At 41.5% G+C, this 17,985-nt stretch overlaps 1 protein-coding gene across 1 annotated transcript; it reads right to left on the bottom strand.

The window, feature by feature from the left end:
- Positions 1 to 5,183: 5,183 nt before the first annotated feature.
- On the bottom strand, positions 5,184 to 17,010 carry samd1b (sterile alpha motif domain containing 1b). The gene is made up of 7 exons (XM_038307351.1): positions 15,917 to 17,010; positions 13,106 to 13,358; positions 11,487 to 11,617; positions 8,776 to 8,824; positions 8,582 to 8,693; positions 5,895 to 6,009; positions 5,184 to 5,793 (listed from the first exon to the last, which is right to left on the bottom strand). The coding sequence occupies exons 1-7, from the start codon at positions 16,919 to 16,921 to the stop codon at positions 5,650 to 5,652; spliced, it is 1,809 nt and encodes a 602-aa protein (XP_038163279.1). The 5' UTR covers positions 16,922 to 17,010; the 3' UTR covers positions 5,184 to 5,649.
- Between the last annotated feature and the right edge of the window lie 975 nt (positions 17,011 to 17,985).

The following is a 17,985-nucleotide window of genomic DNA, read 5'->3' as shown; positions in this document are numbered from 1 at the left end:
ACTCTAAGCTTGCTTTTATCTGTGTGATAGGACACGGGTTTCCCAAACAAGCTGAAAATATCTCTGTAAAATATTTTTCACTTAAAGTTTCACAAAGAGCTGAATAACTATCTTTGATTTTTAGAGAAACGAGACTCTGATCTACTTCCTGCAGATAAGTATTGATTTTTGAGGCCTGACTATCTGGATCAAATAGCTCTATGTCCTAAGCAAAGGACTGAGTTTGTTTGTTTTGGATGCTGTACTCACATGGTGGAGCAGGGTCATATTGGAGCTTGAGTAGGTCATGTTCATAACATTTGAACTAACCTTTGATGATGTAGGGAGATTGATCATGATTTAATTGAATGACTCTCATTTTTCCCCAAGGAGTGACAATTAGTCAGACCAGAAGCAGGATGGCTGGTCATTGCTCCAGTTTGAACCACCTGTTCTAGAGATCGATGTTCTTTTTGCAATGTGTCAGTTTACTGCAGAGGATGGTTGTACGGCTCCGCGGAAATCAGCTTGACTTCTGACAACTCCTAGGGAGTCTCATTATTTAGTGGTGATAACCGGTGTTAATGGTATCGCATAGTTTATCAATAATATGATCTCAGTTATATTCTCATTTGCACAATGATCATTGGAGAGCGCCATTACATGTTATGCAATTATATGGTGTTGTGACTTTATGTTATTCAATCAAATCTTAGGATTATCATGTGTTGTTCAGTGGCCAGTCTCCCAACTAGCTGTGTGTTAGGATGACAAATAAAAGTGTGATTCGAGCTCAAATGATGGTCAAACAGTTAACACTACACAAACATATGGAATAAATTCACAACAGCCTTTACTTAAAATATAATAATTTATGAACATATATCATTCATCCAGGTCAGACATGTTTCAGGTAAATAATATTAATTAAACAAGAGGAACTCAGCTAAGCTAATAAGCTACTATGTACATAGGCTAAAAACCATAATGACTCAAATGAAGGAGCAATATCACAATTCAGCATAAGTATTATGTTTAAGAATCAAAGCTTATCTTGAGAAGTTTGGAATTAGGTCATATTAGCTTATAACTAATTTAGATATATCAGAATGTGTTCAAACCAATACACAATTCAAATCCAAGAGGTGAAAAAGATTATTTGGTAATTTAATATTTTATTAAATGATTAGCTTAGTTGTAAATCAGCTGTTTAGACAATTTATTCTTAATCTTTTGAGATTGTTCCTTGGGGTATAATTCGGATTGTGACCCTTTTAGCTTATTTAGTTAGGTTTGGTTAATAGGGACAATGGAGCTAAAAGCTAACAAACAGACTTGTTTTAAAAGACTTTTAGTGTGATTTTAGTGTTGTGGATTTATATTCAATGCTAATCCAGGTTGGATGGCATATTTATGTTGTGAATAACTGTTATATTCAATTCCCGGCCAGCTGGGAATTTATATTTCTGATACTTTAAGATGTTTATTGCCCTCCTCGGTAGGGGTGGTAAATATCTAATTTAATCAGATATTATTTCACTTATTGATCTAACACACGCCGTATTGGCTGTGTGTTAGATCAATAAGTGAAATCTTTACAGTAACATGTTTGGGATGACACCATCTTTTTTCACAAGCACTGACAACACACCTCCCTTGAGCTACCTGTCACAGAGAGGATCTTTTCTGGTAGCTGGGCCAACTTTCACACTTCCCCCTCTGCTGCAAACCACTGCAGTGCACAACAAAGTTCCTGGTTTGATGAGGCCAACAGGACAACGTCATCTGCAAACAGCAGAGGCAATATCCTGAGGTTCCTAAACTTGACACACTCTGATCCCTGGCTGTGTCTGGAAACATGTCCTTAAATGTAAAGAACAGAACCGTTGACAAAGGGCTGCCCGGGCAGAGGCCAAAATGCACCGGGAACAGGTCTGACTTACTGTCGGCAATGCAAACCAAGCTTCTGCTGTGGTCATACAGAGAACGGAAAGCCCTTAACAGAGGGCCCCACCCCCCATACTCCCGGAGCACCCCCCAAAGGTCACCCTGAGGAACACGGTCGAACGCCTTCTCCAGATCCACAACACACAAGTGGACTGGTTGGACGAAGTCCCATGAACCCTCGAGCACCCGATGAAGGGTATAGAGCTGGTCAAGTGTGCCACAACCGGGACAAAGGTACTCAAGACGAATCTCATCCACCCCAGAGCCTTGCCACCGAGAAGCTCTCCAACTACCTCGGTGAATTCAGCTTGGTTGTTGGGCGAGTTTCTCTCTAAGTCCCCAAATTCTGCCTCCTCCTCGGAAGACGTGACAACGGGATAGAGGAGATCCTCGAAGTACTCCTTCCAATGCCCGACAGCATCCCCAGTTAAGGTCAGTGACTCCCCACCCCCACTGTAAACAGTGTTGGTAAAGTCCTGCTTCACCTCCTAAGGCAGCGGACAGTTTGCCAAAATACTTTCGCGGCTGACCGATAGTCCTCCATGGCCTCTCCAAACTCTGCCTCTGCCACCGCACAAGCTGCACGACCCCTACGGATCCCTCTGTAGGGTCCACAGGAGGGTGCGCCAACCCTCCTGTGGACCCCTAAGGTGGGTCCACAGGAGGGTGGGCCAACATCGTCCGTTGGGCTGGGCACAGCCGGGCACCGTGGGCAAAGACCCGGCCACCAGGTGCTCGTATGCGAGCCCCAACCCCAGGCCTGGCTCCGGGGTTGCCGACAACATCATGGTCCTTTGTTTTATTCTTTCCGTAAGGGCGTTCTGTGCTGCTGTTAGTCTGACCTGTCACCTAGGACCTTTTGCCATGGGAGACCAGGACAACATGGCTCATATGATCATTCTGGCACTCAAACAACCCCACCACCTTAGAGTGGCAGCTCGCAGGTGGCTGATGGACTGATTTAAGAAATATCTTTTAATAAAATATTATTTTACAAAATATATCATTCCAATTGCTCTAAATTAGCTGAAAGCCAATTTGACCTAATTCCAAACTCTTCAAGCTAAGCTTAGTTCTCAAACATAAAATCCATGCTGAACTGTGTCATCAGTGTATCACTCTGATTATGGTTTTCAAATATTTTATTTTCTTCTATTTTGTGTACATAGTAGCTTAGCGTAGTTGAGTTTCACTATTTAGTCAAGAATTTTTGGTGGAAATATGTTTGACTTGACTTTGTGTTCACAGAACAACTTATGAAAGTAGGAATTTTATTTGATTAGATAACATAGAATGAAGTTAGAGCATAACACAAATGTACATTTTTTTTCCCATTTCTATTTATGTGTTTTTCTAAAGAGCAAAAGTTTTAGTTTATAGATGTTGGAAGATGGTGACTTAAAGACTTGAAGCTAACCATGAAAATTGGATCAAAATAATTTTAAAATCTCTAAATATTATGCTCTATTTGTGTTTGTCTGCTGCATAAAAACAAGAACGCATACACTGAAGGTTTTGTTGTAATGATGACAAAAATATAAAAATGTTTCAGACTGTACACTCCTGATGTGCAAGATGACAAGAATGAATGAGAACTTTAAATCTTTTTTCTCCTTTAATTTTTAAATTGTTCATTAACAAGTAACACATGGGGAAAAAAAGACATTTTCTACATTGTCAAACACAACCTTTTCTTCAAACATTTGCATCTAATCCAAAACAGGATGAAATGACAGAAAATGCTTTGTCAACTAAACATAAAGCAAGAGGTAGAGAAGGTTGAAATGCACAAAGAGGAACGTCTCTCAGTATAAATTGTTGTCAAACAAACCAATGTGCTTAAAAAAGGGAAAAGAAAGCAGCAACAAATGTTTAGTGCAAAACCTGGAATATCTGCTTATTTCATATCAGCAATGGTTCAAAAAGGGACTATTAAATATTTCATTTGCACCAACAGTTTAATGAACATATCAGATAAGCACATGGTGGAACATAGTTTCTTCTGCCCATGTGCACAAAAAAGATTTAAACAGAGAGCAAACAGGACTTATTATTATTTATTTATTAGTGCGTCCCTGTTCATACTCATAAATATTTAGTATGTTTTCATGCAGAGAATCAGTGAGACTGAAGGGAATAATATGAACAAGAATACATCAAAATTGTAATTTCTAGGTGTTTGCTTTTGTTAATTGGATAAAGAAATCTTGGTTAGACCAGTTGTCATAAAGAGCTGCAACTAAACATCTCTGTAGTTCATATTCAAACTGTTTTTACTCAATAGATTTACTGTTATGGTAAAAAAAAATTCTAAAGACATGTGACCAAATAAGAAAGGACTCCTTTAAAAAGCCGACTATTACCACTTAATTTTGAGAGAATAAACTGTAAAGAACAGAAGAGTTAATATTCCAGGTTAGATAAACTGGAATAAATCCAACCCAAGTCGTTATAACAATTTTAAATTCCAATGCAAAAACCTCAAACATACGAATGTGAAAATATTCTTTTGTTATGGTTTTAAGGACGGGTCGATAAAGACAAGGGACTGAGCAGAATAGAGAAGACTTCAACTGGTTTTTACTGAACATTAGAACCTGTGGGACCAACATTTTCTTTGCTACATAGAGATTTCTGCAGCAATGGAAAGTCAATAGACAGAACAACTAAAGTAGAGAAGGCATGTTCTTGCTCTTGATCTTTTAGCTTATAAACTGTCCAAATCCAGTCCTGTGTAGATGTGAAAGCTGATTTAAATGGCTTAAGTAACTATCTAGTACTGCAGAGGTTTGATCATGACTTATTTATTTCTAATTATAATTTTTATTATTTTTTATGAGAAGCGTCTGGTTACAGCGATAAATAAGATACAAGAACCTGTCCATAAACCATTAAAAAGGTAATCAACAACTTAAAAAGATTTTCTTTACAGAGAAACTCAATTTAGATCCTAATTACAAGTTTGAATTGTTAACCTTGGTTTTAGCTAAAGAGCAAATTAGTGAAAATTATTCTTGACATAATCTAAAAGGTCAAATCCAACCTTTAGGAAATGATGTGTGAAATATTCTGGACCTTTTATTGCAAATTCTTCCAGGACAATTCAGTTCCCTCGGGCTACAGACAAAAATACTCATATCATCTGCAGAACCGCTTAAGACAAGCACCCATTGAGCTTGAACTCATCAGATGAAAGCTCACTATTTACTTTGTGGTGTTAAGAGTTTGCTTTTTATATATATATATATATATATATATATAAAAAAAATTTGTCCACTATACAAACAATAAGCTGACCTACAAGTGTGAGGTTCTCACACCACAGACCTATCATTTAACCAAAACATGAGTTCTGACACCATGTGCATTAGATACAACAAAAATCACAGGCTTACGCAGATCAGTTAATATAAAAAAGGAAAAGTGCATCAAGAAAGTAAACATTTGTATTGAATCTTTACATATGAAAATGTTCTAAAATTCTACTTTTTGTTGGCTGTCGTTTGTGCTTCGTTCAGTAGAAAAATCCTACTATAAAATCCAGCCACATTTCCATACAGACCAAACAGGCAGCAGAGACTCCAACATGAACTGAGTCTGACTGTTGACTTCCTCACTAGCAGAAAAACTAATCCTACCTTCTATCATGCATGCATTTGTATACTACTTTAGCTGTATATTTAGATAGTAAGAGAACAGTCTGAGTCTATTTGCTGCATGTTGTTAGCAGAAATCGTCCTCAAAGTGTGTTTTCTGCAGAACCTTTATGTGGCGCTCGTAGATCTTGAGGGCAGGTCCAAGTTTGATTGACAGCCCAGTAAGGACATCGTTGCGCTGCATCAGGAGGAGAGCCTTCCCATCAATTTCCTTTAATAAGAGCAAAGCATAGAATGAAGGCTGGTGAAGCTTGGTTCACTAGATCATTCTAAGGCGCCCTCCAGTGGCAGAAAGAGAAAAAACAGCCTCACCTGGGTCCTGAAGGCAGCTGCCTGCTCAGGGAAACCCACAGCTGTGATGTAACTGACCACATCAGACACGGTCCAGAATACAGGGCTTACTCTGGTGCTGTCCAAATTCAAATGCCTTGAAGAAAACAATAAGTCAGACCTGAGTTTTACAAAACCTACAGGGTACCCGAAGATCTGGAGTGCAGGTACAGGGGATTTAAAATGTGCACATTGCTCTGCAAAAAATCTGTCAACAGCAACACTTGTATAAATGAAAGGAAATTCTACTACCGTATTTTCACGACCATAAGGCGCACCGTACTAAAAGGCGCAGTCTCAGTTATGTGTGCCATTTCTGTATTTAACACACACATAAGGCGCACCGGACTATAGGGCGCGTTTTTTATATACAGGTACATGTCCTCTACTACCTTTAAATACCTCTACTGCGTATTTAAAAATACAGCGGGGGCAAAACTGAGTATGACTGTGCTTTATTCATGTATTTATTACAAAGTATTGATCAAACTTGGGAGCTGGCCGTGAGACAGACACATCGCAGATGACACAGTGCTGTGATCACTCCTAAATTAACGTAAAATCCTGAAACCTGCCGACGGAATATGTTCGCTTTTATTGCCGGTATCCTGGTGCCTGCAGTTTAAATGATTTAGATGAAAAACACCTGCCAGCCACTGCATGAACCCGGAGGCTACCCAGCCTAGAGGCTGCTGTTGAAGGGATTTCTGCTGTCGGTGCACCGCTGGTATGTGGGGGTCTGAGCGGCTCCGACAGAAATAGATAATCTGGATGAACTGACTGCAATTATTAAGTTTTCAGGTGGACTTTCTCACTTAAAAACATATTAAAACTACTTTATTCCCACTGATCACAGCAAATATAGCTGCAAGATTTAGATTATTTAGATGAAAAAACACCTGCCAGCCGCCGCGGTGAAGAGGAGGAGACCCGGCCCAGATGCTGCTGTTGAATTAAGTTTTCAGGTAGAAAAATAGAGCGGGAGCAAAACTGAGTATGTTTGTGCTTTATTCATGTATTTATTACAAAGTATTAATCAACCCCATCAAAGTCATCATCCTCTGTTTCTGAATTAAACAGCTGCGCTAAATCAGACATGCCAATTTCCCCTTCTTCGCTGTCAGTCACTTTCCGTGCAGCGCGGCTCCTCAGAAATAATGCCGGCTTTTGCAAAAGCTTGAACAACAGAGCCAGCAGACACGTTAGTCCAAGCATCTACAATCCATCCGCTAAAGGTGGCGTAACTTGCCCGGCGCTGCCTTCCACTTATCCTGAAACTGTGGTCTCCGTCTGTCATCCATCGCTCCCACGCCGCTCGCAGCCTTACTTTGAACGGCCGCTTCACACCGATGTCGAGCGGTTGAAGTTCCTTTGTCAGACCCCCGAGATAACGGCGAGCACAGCGTTCATTTGATTCACCATGTTTTTCACATCGGCTGTGAGATGGGCACGCAGCGATGGTGATGCGTGGAAAAAAACACCTGGTCTCCTCACAAAACTGCCTCAGCCAAGCTTTCATCATCTCCTCATCCGTCCAGCCCTTTCCATTTGCCTTAATATGTCATCAGAGCGCTGTGTCTGTCTCGCTGTCAGCTCCCAGATCAGCTTCTCTGATTCGTTGATGCGGCGCTTCCAGCAGCAAAACTTCAATTTTTTCCATCTCGAGCAGCAGCAGCGCGTTGGCGGCGCGCTCCCGAAGCGCTGCGCCTGCTGCTCATAACGCGCTGCGGGACCTTTTACTGCGCCTATACGCGCGTCAACCATTGACTTTGCATCTAAACTCGCTGCTTCTGCTGCACCTGCTGCGTCCGGTTCACAGCGAGCGCATTAATTTGTTTCACCATGTTTTTCACATCAGCTGTGAGATGGGCACGCATGGAGTCAGATTAACTGCGATGGTGTGGTGATGAGTGGAAAAAAAAAACACCTGGTCTCCTTACATTCAGCCACTCTTTCATCATCTCCTCAATGAGGTGGTCTCAAAAGTCGCACTTGCAACACACATAGGGCGCACCGCACCAAAGGGCGCCCCGCACATTTTGAGGGGGAAAAAAAGACGTTTATGTACGCCTTATAGTCGTGAAAATACGGTAAATATTTTGGGTGAGAAGGTGGAAAAATATGTCAAAAAAATCTGGTGGCATTAGCGTCTCACCCTAAAACTAACAAATTGATAAAGCAACTTTAATTTTATTTTTTCCAGAGAAATACACCTGCCAAGCAGTTCTTGGGAATCAATTAAACCGTAAATAAAGAACCACTGTCTTTGCAGGATTTTCCTAACATTTCCTTTTTTTTTTTGCATATTTCAGCTAAAGCAAGGGTTTGAATTAAAAACAGCTGAGGTGTAATCTAACCAAAGCTTTTTGGTCTCACATAACTATACTTACACTATGCATTGGTGAGAGAACAACAAATGCATAGTGAAACAGGGTGGTGGTAGCGTTATGCTGTGGAGTTACTTTTTCTTCCAAATGAATCGTGTTTGTCAGCAGAAGCTAAAAGGAAATATTACGGTTCAGCATCACTGTTGGTCTAAACAAAGATCAAAATCATTGAAAGAAGCGCCTCATTGGAAGAAAATGAATTGGTTCTCATGCTAAAGGAAGGCTGCCAACAAGATAAGCTATTCATCTATGGAGGGATGTTTTCTGGTTTGCTATACTCACCCTCCACTGCTGTGGTTTATACCTTGCTCTTCAGGGAGGCTGGAGTCCCTGGGAGAGGCAGTTGGTGTGAGCATGCAGGACGAAGCACCAACCTCTGTTTTATACTCCACGTCTACAGGTGAAATATTAGGTCAACAACACCAACATGCCCAAAAAAAAACTCAGGTACTGAACTTATCGAGAGGGAAACTTACTGCTGAAGCTTGAGGCGGTGAGGTTTATTTCATCACGCTGTGTATAACTCTGTGTGGAGAAAACATGAACAATTAAAAAAAAAAAAAGGTCAAACAAAATCCAAGGAGAAAGCGAGCATCTAAAGTGAATCAACCTCTGAAGGACAAGAGGAGGTGGCTGCATAATGACAAAACTGCAGCAGCACATTAAGACCATCTGCTGTGGGAGTGTGAATGATGATGTGCTAGGTATGAAGCGCAGCAATGGGGGAGCCCAGGCTGCCAAGGCTGATGAGTCACACCCCCAGCCAGGCGCTGGAGTGTATCCTAAACACCCATAAACTCACTTAATTCAACAGGATCTTTCTGCTTCGCTTAGAAAAATGATAAAACATCTTCTAGGAGATAAAAATACGATCTCACTGACTCAGTGGGAAGCCAATCTTTACCAAGAGTCCATTTTTATAGCGTTCCTACTCACTGAAATCTTTCTAATGACCTAAAATATTCCAAACTTCTCAAAAAAGGTCAACATAAGGCCACATACATTGCCTATAAAAACTTTCTGTTTTATATCTGCTGGAATAAAAGAAAATACAACCTTTTCTTTGAGCCGTGCCCACAGAACAACAAAAAGTATTCAGACGTCCGCAGGCTCTGACTGGTACTCTAAGATACCTGTTAGGATTCCAGTTTGTGTGGGTTGATTTTGTGTTTTCTTTTGTTCTCCCTTTCCGCCACTAGATGGGGCCCTCTCCTCGTTTGGGCCTCCTCGCACACCTGCAGCTTGTTGGGTCATCAACAGAGGAGTATTTGAGCAGCGAACTGTCACTACCTCAACGCCAACATTTACCCTTGGTTTTCTGAGTGTTAGAACCTTAAAGCCCATCATGACAATACCAGGCATTTGCCCGGTGGGCCGGGCCTAAACTCAGCGTGCGAGGACCGGCCCTCTTTAAACCATACCGGCCCCAACAATTACTCTCCAGCCATAGCTCCTACCTCCTACCACATCCTTATGACGGTTGTTATATGGTGTAATTTTCTATTTCTTCAAACTGTAAAATCCTATTTCTTCAAACTATAAAATCCATGCGACAAACTAAATTATAATACAACTGAAATGCTTTCTTTAAACCAAACTACGACATTCCTCTTATATTAGGCGAATTTATCTTTGAATATTTTGCAATAATATGTTGTGGTGCATGATTGGGTTCTGCATCTAAATCTAACGTTTCCCATCTTACATGCATTGTTGCCAAGCTGGGATGTTTCCCAATCTGGCAGTTTAGGATGGCCATTTATGGGTAAAAAATGTTTTTCTTTAGATTTATGGCATAAAACAGGGGTCTTCAATGTTTTCCAGGCTAAGGACCCCCAAACTGATGGGGAGACCCCCTAATTTTATATATATTGTATGAAATTGTGTTCTATCAAATTGGTCATATAGTCACTCTATTACAGATGGAGTAATGTAACAAAAGTAATTTCTCCCTGGGATTATTAAAGTATTTCTGATTCCTGGTTAATGGGACAGGTGTTGTGAATGAAACGGTGCCCAGCTTGAAAGAGCTCCTGTGTGTCGCTGAATGTGTTCATTGATGACTAAAAGACATATTCTGCCTCCATTTATCTATTTACTACAATCAGCTGAATTCATGTTAATGTGGATTTAAAGACATTTCAGTTAGTGGAAAAAACTGCAGGGGGGAATATAAAAAAAAAAAGTCTAATCAACCAAAACCAAAACCATGCAGTACCTCAGCGGACCCCTTGGGGTCGCGGACCCCCTGTTGAATACCTACGGCCTAAGAGATCAATAGACTTTGGTTCAAATTGGGCAAGATTTTGTACATTCAGGCGGTTTATGGAATGTTTTGGGCTGGAAAACGAGAGTCAGTGACATTTGGCAACCCTGCTGATGTGGTGAGTGGGGGACGTTACGCAGCAGCAGTCACTGTTGCATCCGTGTTAATAACCAAAGCCAGTAAAACCACATTATAGAAGATAGATTGGTTAATCCACAATGTGTATTCGTATTGTGTTTCAAATTTGAGACGCACGAGACCTTCGAACCTGTCATCAACAGCGGACTTAGTCATCTTTTACTGAGATCTTATGTAAATAACCAAACCAGAGGAGCTTAATTGTGAAAAAGAAACAGCTTATTTGAACTTTTCTACAGATAGGATGTGGAAAAGTGTGCAATGAACCCCGTCTTTATCTAAAAACTTTATAATTAAAGACACAGCAAACTAAACTCACCTAATTAATAAATAAGAGTAAAATTGTTGGTAGTTTAAACTCAGGATGAATCAAGCAGCTCATTGAAGAATTTTGTTGGAGAATATCTGTGGACAATGAGCATCATGAAAGCCAAGAAATATCATAGACCAGTCAGGGAAGAAGGTCTGGAGAAGTTTAAAGCAGCTTTAAGGTAGAAAATATTCCCCCAAACATTGTTTAATCAGAGTGCCGTATAACGGCAAACCATCTAACCTAAATTAGCCAGCTTTTCAGATTACCAGGCAGATGTCATTTTCAGCTCTGAACCCAACCTATATATAAAAAAAGAAATCCTACCCAAACCTGAACTATTTCAAACTATAAATGATTTGCAACACCAAATGATGGATAGTTTGATTAAAATAGTAAGCTAACCTACCTTGTTTTTATTTAAAAAAAAACGGAGCAGTGATAAAAGAGAACAGGATGGATGATTCACTCACTAAATGATCGGAAGTGAAAGCTGCCTCCTCCGGGTGTGCGCCGTTACACTCAGACCAGGAGGCTCCGTCAGGAGGTGGAGACTGGGTCTCTAGAGGAAGGTCAAGCTCAGACATCGCTGAGGAGCAAGCAGCTGAAGCAGAATGAGAGGAAATAAAGAAGAAAGAGTTAAGGTTAAAGTTAAAACATTCACTTTGAAGGAGTAATGTTTACTCCTCCAAAAAAAAATAAAAAAACAGGAGAAAAAAGTAAAACTATGTGAAATTTGTTCAAACATTGATTTGTTATAAAAAAGTAATTGTAAACATGTTTCACTTTTTTTCCGCATTTTACTTAAATCTATTTTTATGACAAACATAAAGCATGATTGTTAAGTACAAGGAAAGTAATGGAAGTTGATCAAAAAGGTAATAAAGATTACCATGGTAACACTGGAGGAGCTGCAGAGATCAACTGCTCAGACAAATTATTATATAAAAAGGAAACAAAAAAAAGGGGGGGAATGGTGGCCTAGTGGTTAGATTTCGCTTGGGTCCTGGTTCAACTCCCGCAGACTGCCACTCTGGGTCCTTGAGGAAGACCCTAAACCCCACACTGCTATCCGGGTGCCACACAGTGGCAGCCCACTGCTCCCCAAGGGGATGGGTTAAATGGAGTTCATTTCTCCATTGTGAGATTAATAAAGTTCATCCATACATCCATTTTCTGACAAGCTTATCCCAGGTGGTGTTGCAAGGGGTGCTGGTGGCCTACACAGAGACAAACAGGGCAAAAAACCATTCACACACACACACACTCACACCTAAGGAGAATTTCGAAAGCCAATTAACCTAACAGTCATGCTTTTTGACTGTGGGAGATAGCCGGAGTACCAGGAGAGAACCCACGCATGCTCAGGGAGAACATGCAAACTCCATGCAGAAAGATCCTGGGCCAGGAATCGAACCCCGAACCTTCTTGATGCAAGGTAGCAGTGCTACCCACTGCCGACTGTGCAGCCCTAATAAAGTTAAATTATTATTATTATTATTATTATTAGATGGGACAGTGTAACTGAGACAACTGTAAGTCTGCAGTTTGTGGAAAAGGAAAGTGAAAATGAAGACGTTCTGGACAGATCAGATTTTTGTCCAACGTGCAAAACTCTGTTGATGCCAGAAAACTAGTCAACAAACTACCCACGACAACCTTTTCTCACAGCAAACCATAGTGGTGGCAGCATCATGCTGTGGGAATGCTATCTTTGAGACGGGGAGGCTTGGTTAAAGATCATGATGGATGGAGTTACAGGGAAATACTAGAGAGAGCCAAACTTTTAAAGTTAGACCTACAGAGGAAGAGCTTGGCTCAAAGTGGAAAAGGCCCAGTCAGAGTCCAGAATTAAAGCTGTAGCAAGACTCAGACCTTTTCCAATCTCACTGAGTTTGAACTACTGAAAGTTGGTAGAGAGCAGGGGTTCAGGCAATACGTGCTACGATCATTAAAATGTACCAGTAATGTTAGTTATTCATCTGAAATCCTGACAAAATACATCCAAGTATGTGGTTGTGAATGTTGCAAAACTAATAAACTTAGAAGAACCTAAAGCTAGAGGCAGCAGAACATAATTGAAGCCACACACCTTCTCCATCCTGCCTCTGCTGCTGGGGGCTCTCCTCCTTCAGCTCTCTCTCAAAGCCCACATCTTCTCTGTTGTTCTCAGCAAGTCCAGCTTCGGTTGTCATGGCTACCGGGGAAAGTCCTCCATCCTCATCAGAACTCCTGGGATCATCATCATCATCATCCTCTTTCTCTTCCTCATGTCCTCCCTGTTCCTCCTCTTCCTTCTCACAGGTTTCCATGGCCTCGTCCTCCAGAGTGGCTGGAGGTGGAGTCTGTAGACAAGTTTTAAAAATGTCCTCTTTATAAACATCACATGGAAAAGGAGGGTTATGGCTAGAAAAGAGACAAATATCAGAAATAACGAGCAGCTCACTGGAGTCTAATCCAGGGGGGAGGGGGGGGGGGTGTCAGGGACCATAGAAAGGTTTTAATGAGGCACCGAGGGGGGAGGAGAGAAACAAACAGCAATAAACTGGATGAGCCCCTCCACCGGCCTCAAGTTTTTTTCTTTTTCTTTTTTCACAGACATCGCCTGACATGGAGCGCACCAGCCGACGTTAACTTCATATGAAGGGAATCCAAGCGACACAACATGGAAAGGAGCCCAGAGGCTGGGATGGCTCCCAGCGGCGCTCTTCTCTGCTGGTCCTGGGAGCCGCCCGCTCCTCTGTGCGTGCAGCGCTGAAGTTAGCATCTGATTCGGTGCTACGGCTACAAAACCACTCTGTTAAATTCAACGACAATTAATTTGTCCTAAAAGAGTTAGAACTGTCAATTCTGAGCTTTTTTTCCCTTTTTTTTAATTGCCTACTGCATGCAACACAGTTTGTAGTTGGTTAAATATGTATTAAATCTGAAAAAGAAAAAAAAAAGAAAAAAAAATCCTGGGACTCCAAGACTGGGTAAACTTGCAAAATAAGACGACCTCCACAGGTCTAACTTAAGAAAAAAAATAAAAATAAATAAGCATGTCAGATTATAGAGCAATGAATGTACTATTCTAAATGCAAAGCAAGGTGGCGGGGGCGTCATGCTGTGGTGATGCAGAAGGACAGCTGGCCAGTTTGAACTAAATACAAACCAATCTAAGTTAGTGATATGAGGAATTCTTATTTAGTTAAACTAGAAGAAAATCTTCATTTCAAGGCTTTTCTTAAGATTCCTGATGACCGACCGGAATAACGGGGCTAACAAATGCAATCCTTAAAGATGCATTTCATACCCAATCTGTGCTTTAGATCGTAATGGTCCTGACCCCTAAAACCAATATTAAACTAAGTAATACACATTTATTTATCATGCTTAGAGATATAAAAGCATCACTTAATAATAGAAAGGTTTGTGTATTCAGCCATGTGTTGATTTGGTAACAGTTGGGTGAGAAGCTGAAAGTCTGCTTCAGATGTCAGCAGACTTGTAAACATTTTATCAAATGGATCTGCTTCTAATGCAAGTAACTGCAAAGTTTTTCTTTAGATGAACTGTGAGTAATCATGCATTTCTATCTGGAACTTCACGTCTGGGTTATACTTGTCCCTTGTAAAGGAGGTTAAATGCAGAGGATATATTTTGCTGTAAAGCTCTTTGCTTACATAACTAGGAGTTTATAAGTGCTTTGACAAACTCACCTGACAACACACCTAAGGAAACTATAACTGAACTTTACAGAACCTCACTTCTAAATAGCTAAAAAAAATCTAAGCAGAGCAAATCTAGACATAACAGTTCTGTGTTAATGGCAGACTGTATAATTTGAAGCACCATCATGGTTAAAATGTTGTTGTTTTTTACTTATTCGTGTTTTTTACCATGTCTAAAAGGTAATTTTGTAAAGCTTTACTTTAAATTTTAAGGCACCCTACATGGGACACATCCTAAAAAGACTCCGCCTATAGATAAAACATGTTAATAGCTTTGTATGCATTATTTGCCCAATTTTAGCCTCTGCAGGGGTTTTTCAAATGTTGTAAAAGAAAATGAATTACAAATGATGTTGTAATCTGTAATGTCCGTAGTGTAATGTTATGAGGTTTCTTATTTAGATTAGTTATGCTTTTATGAACCCCTTAGGTAACCTAAAAACACCACTTGAAGTTTATTCTGAAGTTCATTTGCTTTTTATAACCTCCTTAAAGATAGATTTACTTCATAAACACGTCCAAAACTAAGATAATCCTGAAACCCAATTTGCTAAAAATCTTTAAGAAATCTTTTGGGGATTTTTGTTTTAATCTTTTACAAGTTGAAAATAAAAAAGATTAACGTATCCTAAATTGAGTTTTCTATAATCTGAAATTATAAGAACATCTGGTTCAGTTTAAATCTAGCAGATTTTTAAAGTTGTATAAGAAAACTGCCACCAGAAATAGACGTGTTAAAAGTTTTCATAAGTTAAAACGTTAAAATAATAACCAAACTGTATTTTAAAGATTATGCAATGAAAACAAAATAGATTTAAGTGTTTCATAATTTTATTTCAAGCGGTTCCAGAAGCTCCAAGGTTTTGGAAGGGCCCGCTTCGCCGAATCGGACACTAACTTCAGCATCCCCGCACCTTTTGTGCAGAAAGTCGACCTACACGCACACGATGGAGCGATCAGATGCGGCGCAAAAAAATAAATAAAAAGAGACGCATCGAAGTGCTAACCGAGCTACGGTGGAAACCAAACAGAGCAGCCTGGCTACGTCCAAGTGACAGGTTTCCTGTAATTATTCATCATCCCGCGCGCCTCGGTGCCATGCCTGCTGTTTGAAACAGCTATCAATCATTGATGAGCGCATCCAGGCAGCTCTGTGGCGCCAGACGTGTTAGAAATAATAAGTTGCCCACCTTCGCCGCTGCGCGCTCGTCCTGCAGTGCGCTTCTCCCAACAAGTCTGTCAGCGGGCGGATTCTCAATCCCCCGCAGAGGGAGAGTGATATTCCCGCAGCGCGTCCTGCGCAGCCTGCCCCTCTCCACCTCTCTCTCCATCACCGCTTTGACTTTGCCTCGGGTCAGTTTTTCCTCCGACAGCTGCTCCTGGCTGCTCAGGTAGCCCAGGATCTCCTTTAAGCCCAGCGGCTTCACGTGGCCTCTGGTCGCGGCGGAGGAGCCCCCTGCTCCTCCTGCTCCTCCTCGGTGGCTTCTCTCGGACAGAGCCGTCAGTTTGTCGCGCAGCTCTGAGTTGGCGTGGCGGTGCGCTGCTTTGTTGCTCCCTCCTGTGAGTGGAAGTTTGGACTCGGTCTGCCTCTGGGTCTGAGCTCGGCTGTCGGAGCAAGTCTCAGCTCCGGACAGATCGGACTTCTTCCCCCCGTCCTCCACAGTGTCTGCTCCGGGGCAGCCCCCCGCTCCCGGCCGTCCTAATCCCTCCTCTCTCGGTGCACTTGCTTTCTCCTCCTCGCAGCCGCTCCCGACAGCGCAGCTCGTTGTTGCGCCACCGCTGAAGCAGCAGGAAGGCTGGAGCTTTTTGTTGCGGCTGCTGGTGGATGTTCCGCCGCGGGGATCCGGCGGCTCCTCCTCCGGGTCGGTGAAGCTGTGCGCGCTGTCGCCGTTGTTGTTCGGATGATCGGGTTTGTTCCGCGCCGCATCTGCGCCTCGGTCCAAGTCGCTCCTCTTTCTGCATTTCCTCTGCACCTTAGCCGCGTTTCGGTAGGAGATGGATCCCTTGTAGCTAACTTTGAGCACCGTCTGCTCCTGGATGAGTTTTTCCAGCTCCGTCCTGGTTCGGTTTGGGTCAGACCCGTAGCGCCTCCGAACCATTCGACAAATCCTTTCCAGATCCGGACGGGCTTTCCTCAAGCGGAGGGAGTCGATAGTTTCCAGGATCCACTCACGGTACTTGTTGGGCTCGGACATCTTCTCTCTGTGTGGGTGCGGACTGGAGTGCGTCTTCTGGTTTCACCGGTGACGCTATGTCAGAGCTGGGAAGTCAAAGTGCGGCGGTACCCCCCACCCCCACCCCCCTCTCTGACTGAAGAAGCGAGGACAGGGCTACGGCAAGCCATTGGTGTACATACTCCATAATTCCGATATCAATTTTAATTTCTCATTAGATAAACATTTTCCTGATTTATCCAAAAATCACACTAAATAAGAACATATTTTCCAAACAGTGAGAGTAAAAGTCCAATTTGTTAGCTTTTTGACATCCATGCAATGGCGTAACTATCGGTAAGCAGAGACTGCAGTTGCTTAGGGGCCCCCGACCTCTTAGGGGCCCCGTCACTGACACCTGGTAGGCCCCCTACGCAAATGTGGACTAGGACCTATTTTTGCAAATGTAATGGTGCAAAAAAAATCCTCTTAAACCCAACTGATACTAGTCTGATTGACCGGACCTTATTTATACCCCAACACATTCCAGACATTTTACAGGATGGTGAGCCGTTTAAACGTGTCACCAATAGAAAAGCAGACAGTGGTGCTTTTCATTACTATGTTAATAGCTGTGTATAGTTCATTAGATGGGTGGTAAAAAATACACTCATTTAATATGTTTTAAACTGCAATAAAGACCTTAAAAGAACGATGCATTTGAGTATTTTATTTTTTACACTATGAATTGGAATTATGGGTAATCCAGAGCATAGATTAAAACCATATCTGTTACATAGAATGTGTTAGCGACGATGGATACCAAAAAGAGGTACTTAGGCAGATTCCAGAAAACATAAAGGAAAGAAGAGCTGCTGGAAGAAAGGAAAAAAACTTCCCAAAAATAGGTGGAAACACTTAAAAAACACTTTTGAAAGAGTTAAATTGTTAACTCTTTAAGGGTTGGAACATGTTCTTATTATTGTTACATTTATTTAACATTAGTGAACAAAAGTTAACAGTACACACGATATTGTTAACAACATGGTTTTTGGAAAAATACAGCTCAGTGTCATCTGCATAACTGGTAATTAATCTTACACTGT

The sequence above is a fragment of the Cyprinodon tularosa genome, unplaced genomic scaffold, assembly GCF_016077235.1.
Source record: "Cyprinodon tularosa strain WSP-4 unplaced genomic scaffold, ASM1607723v1 ctg608, whole genome shotgun sequence".
In the NCBI taxonomy this organism is placed as follows: domain Eukaryota; kingdom Metazoa; phylum Chordata; class Actinopteri; order Cyprinodontiformes; family Cyprinodontidae; genus Cyprinodon; species Cyprinodon tularosa.
The sequence above is the reverse complement of the archived record's forward strand: the minus strand, read 5'-3'. Positions and strand labels throughout refer to the sequence as shown.

Bases quoted from the DNA above. Each gene is read 5' to 3' on its own strand.
- samd1b (XM_038307351.1), bottom strand. From the start codon at position 16,921: ATGTCCGAGCCCAACAAGTACCGTGAGTGGATCCTGGAAACTATCGAC. The intron at 8,825-11,486 runs GTGAGTGAATCA...TTCTCCACACAG, and splicing joins CTTTCACTTCCGATCATTTA to AGTTATACACAGCGTGATGA. The intron at 5,794-5,894 runs GTGAGGCTGTTT...CTCTTATTAAAG, and splicing joins CAGCTGCCTTCAGGACCCAG to GAAATTGATGGGAAGGCTCT.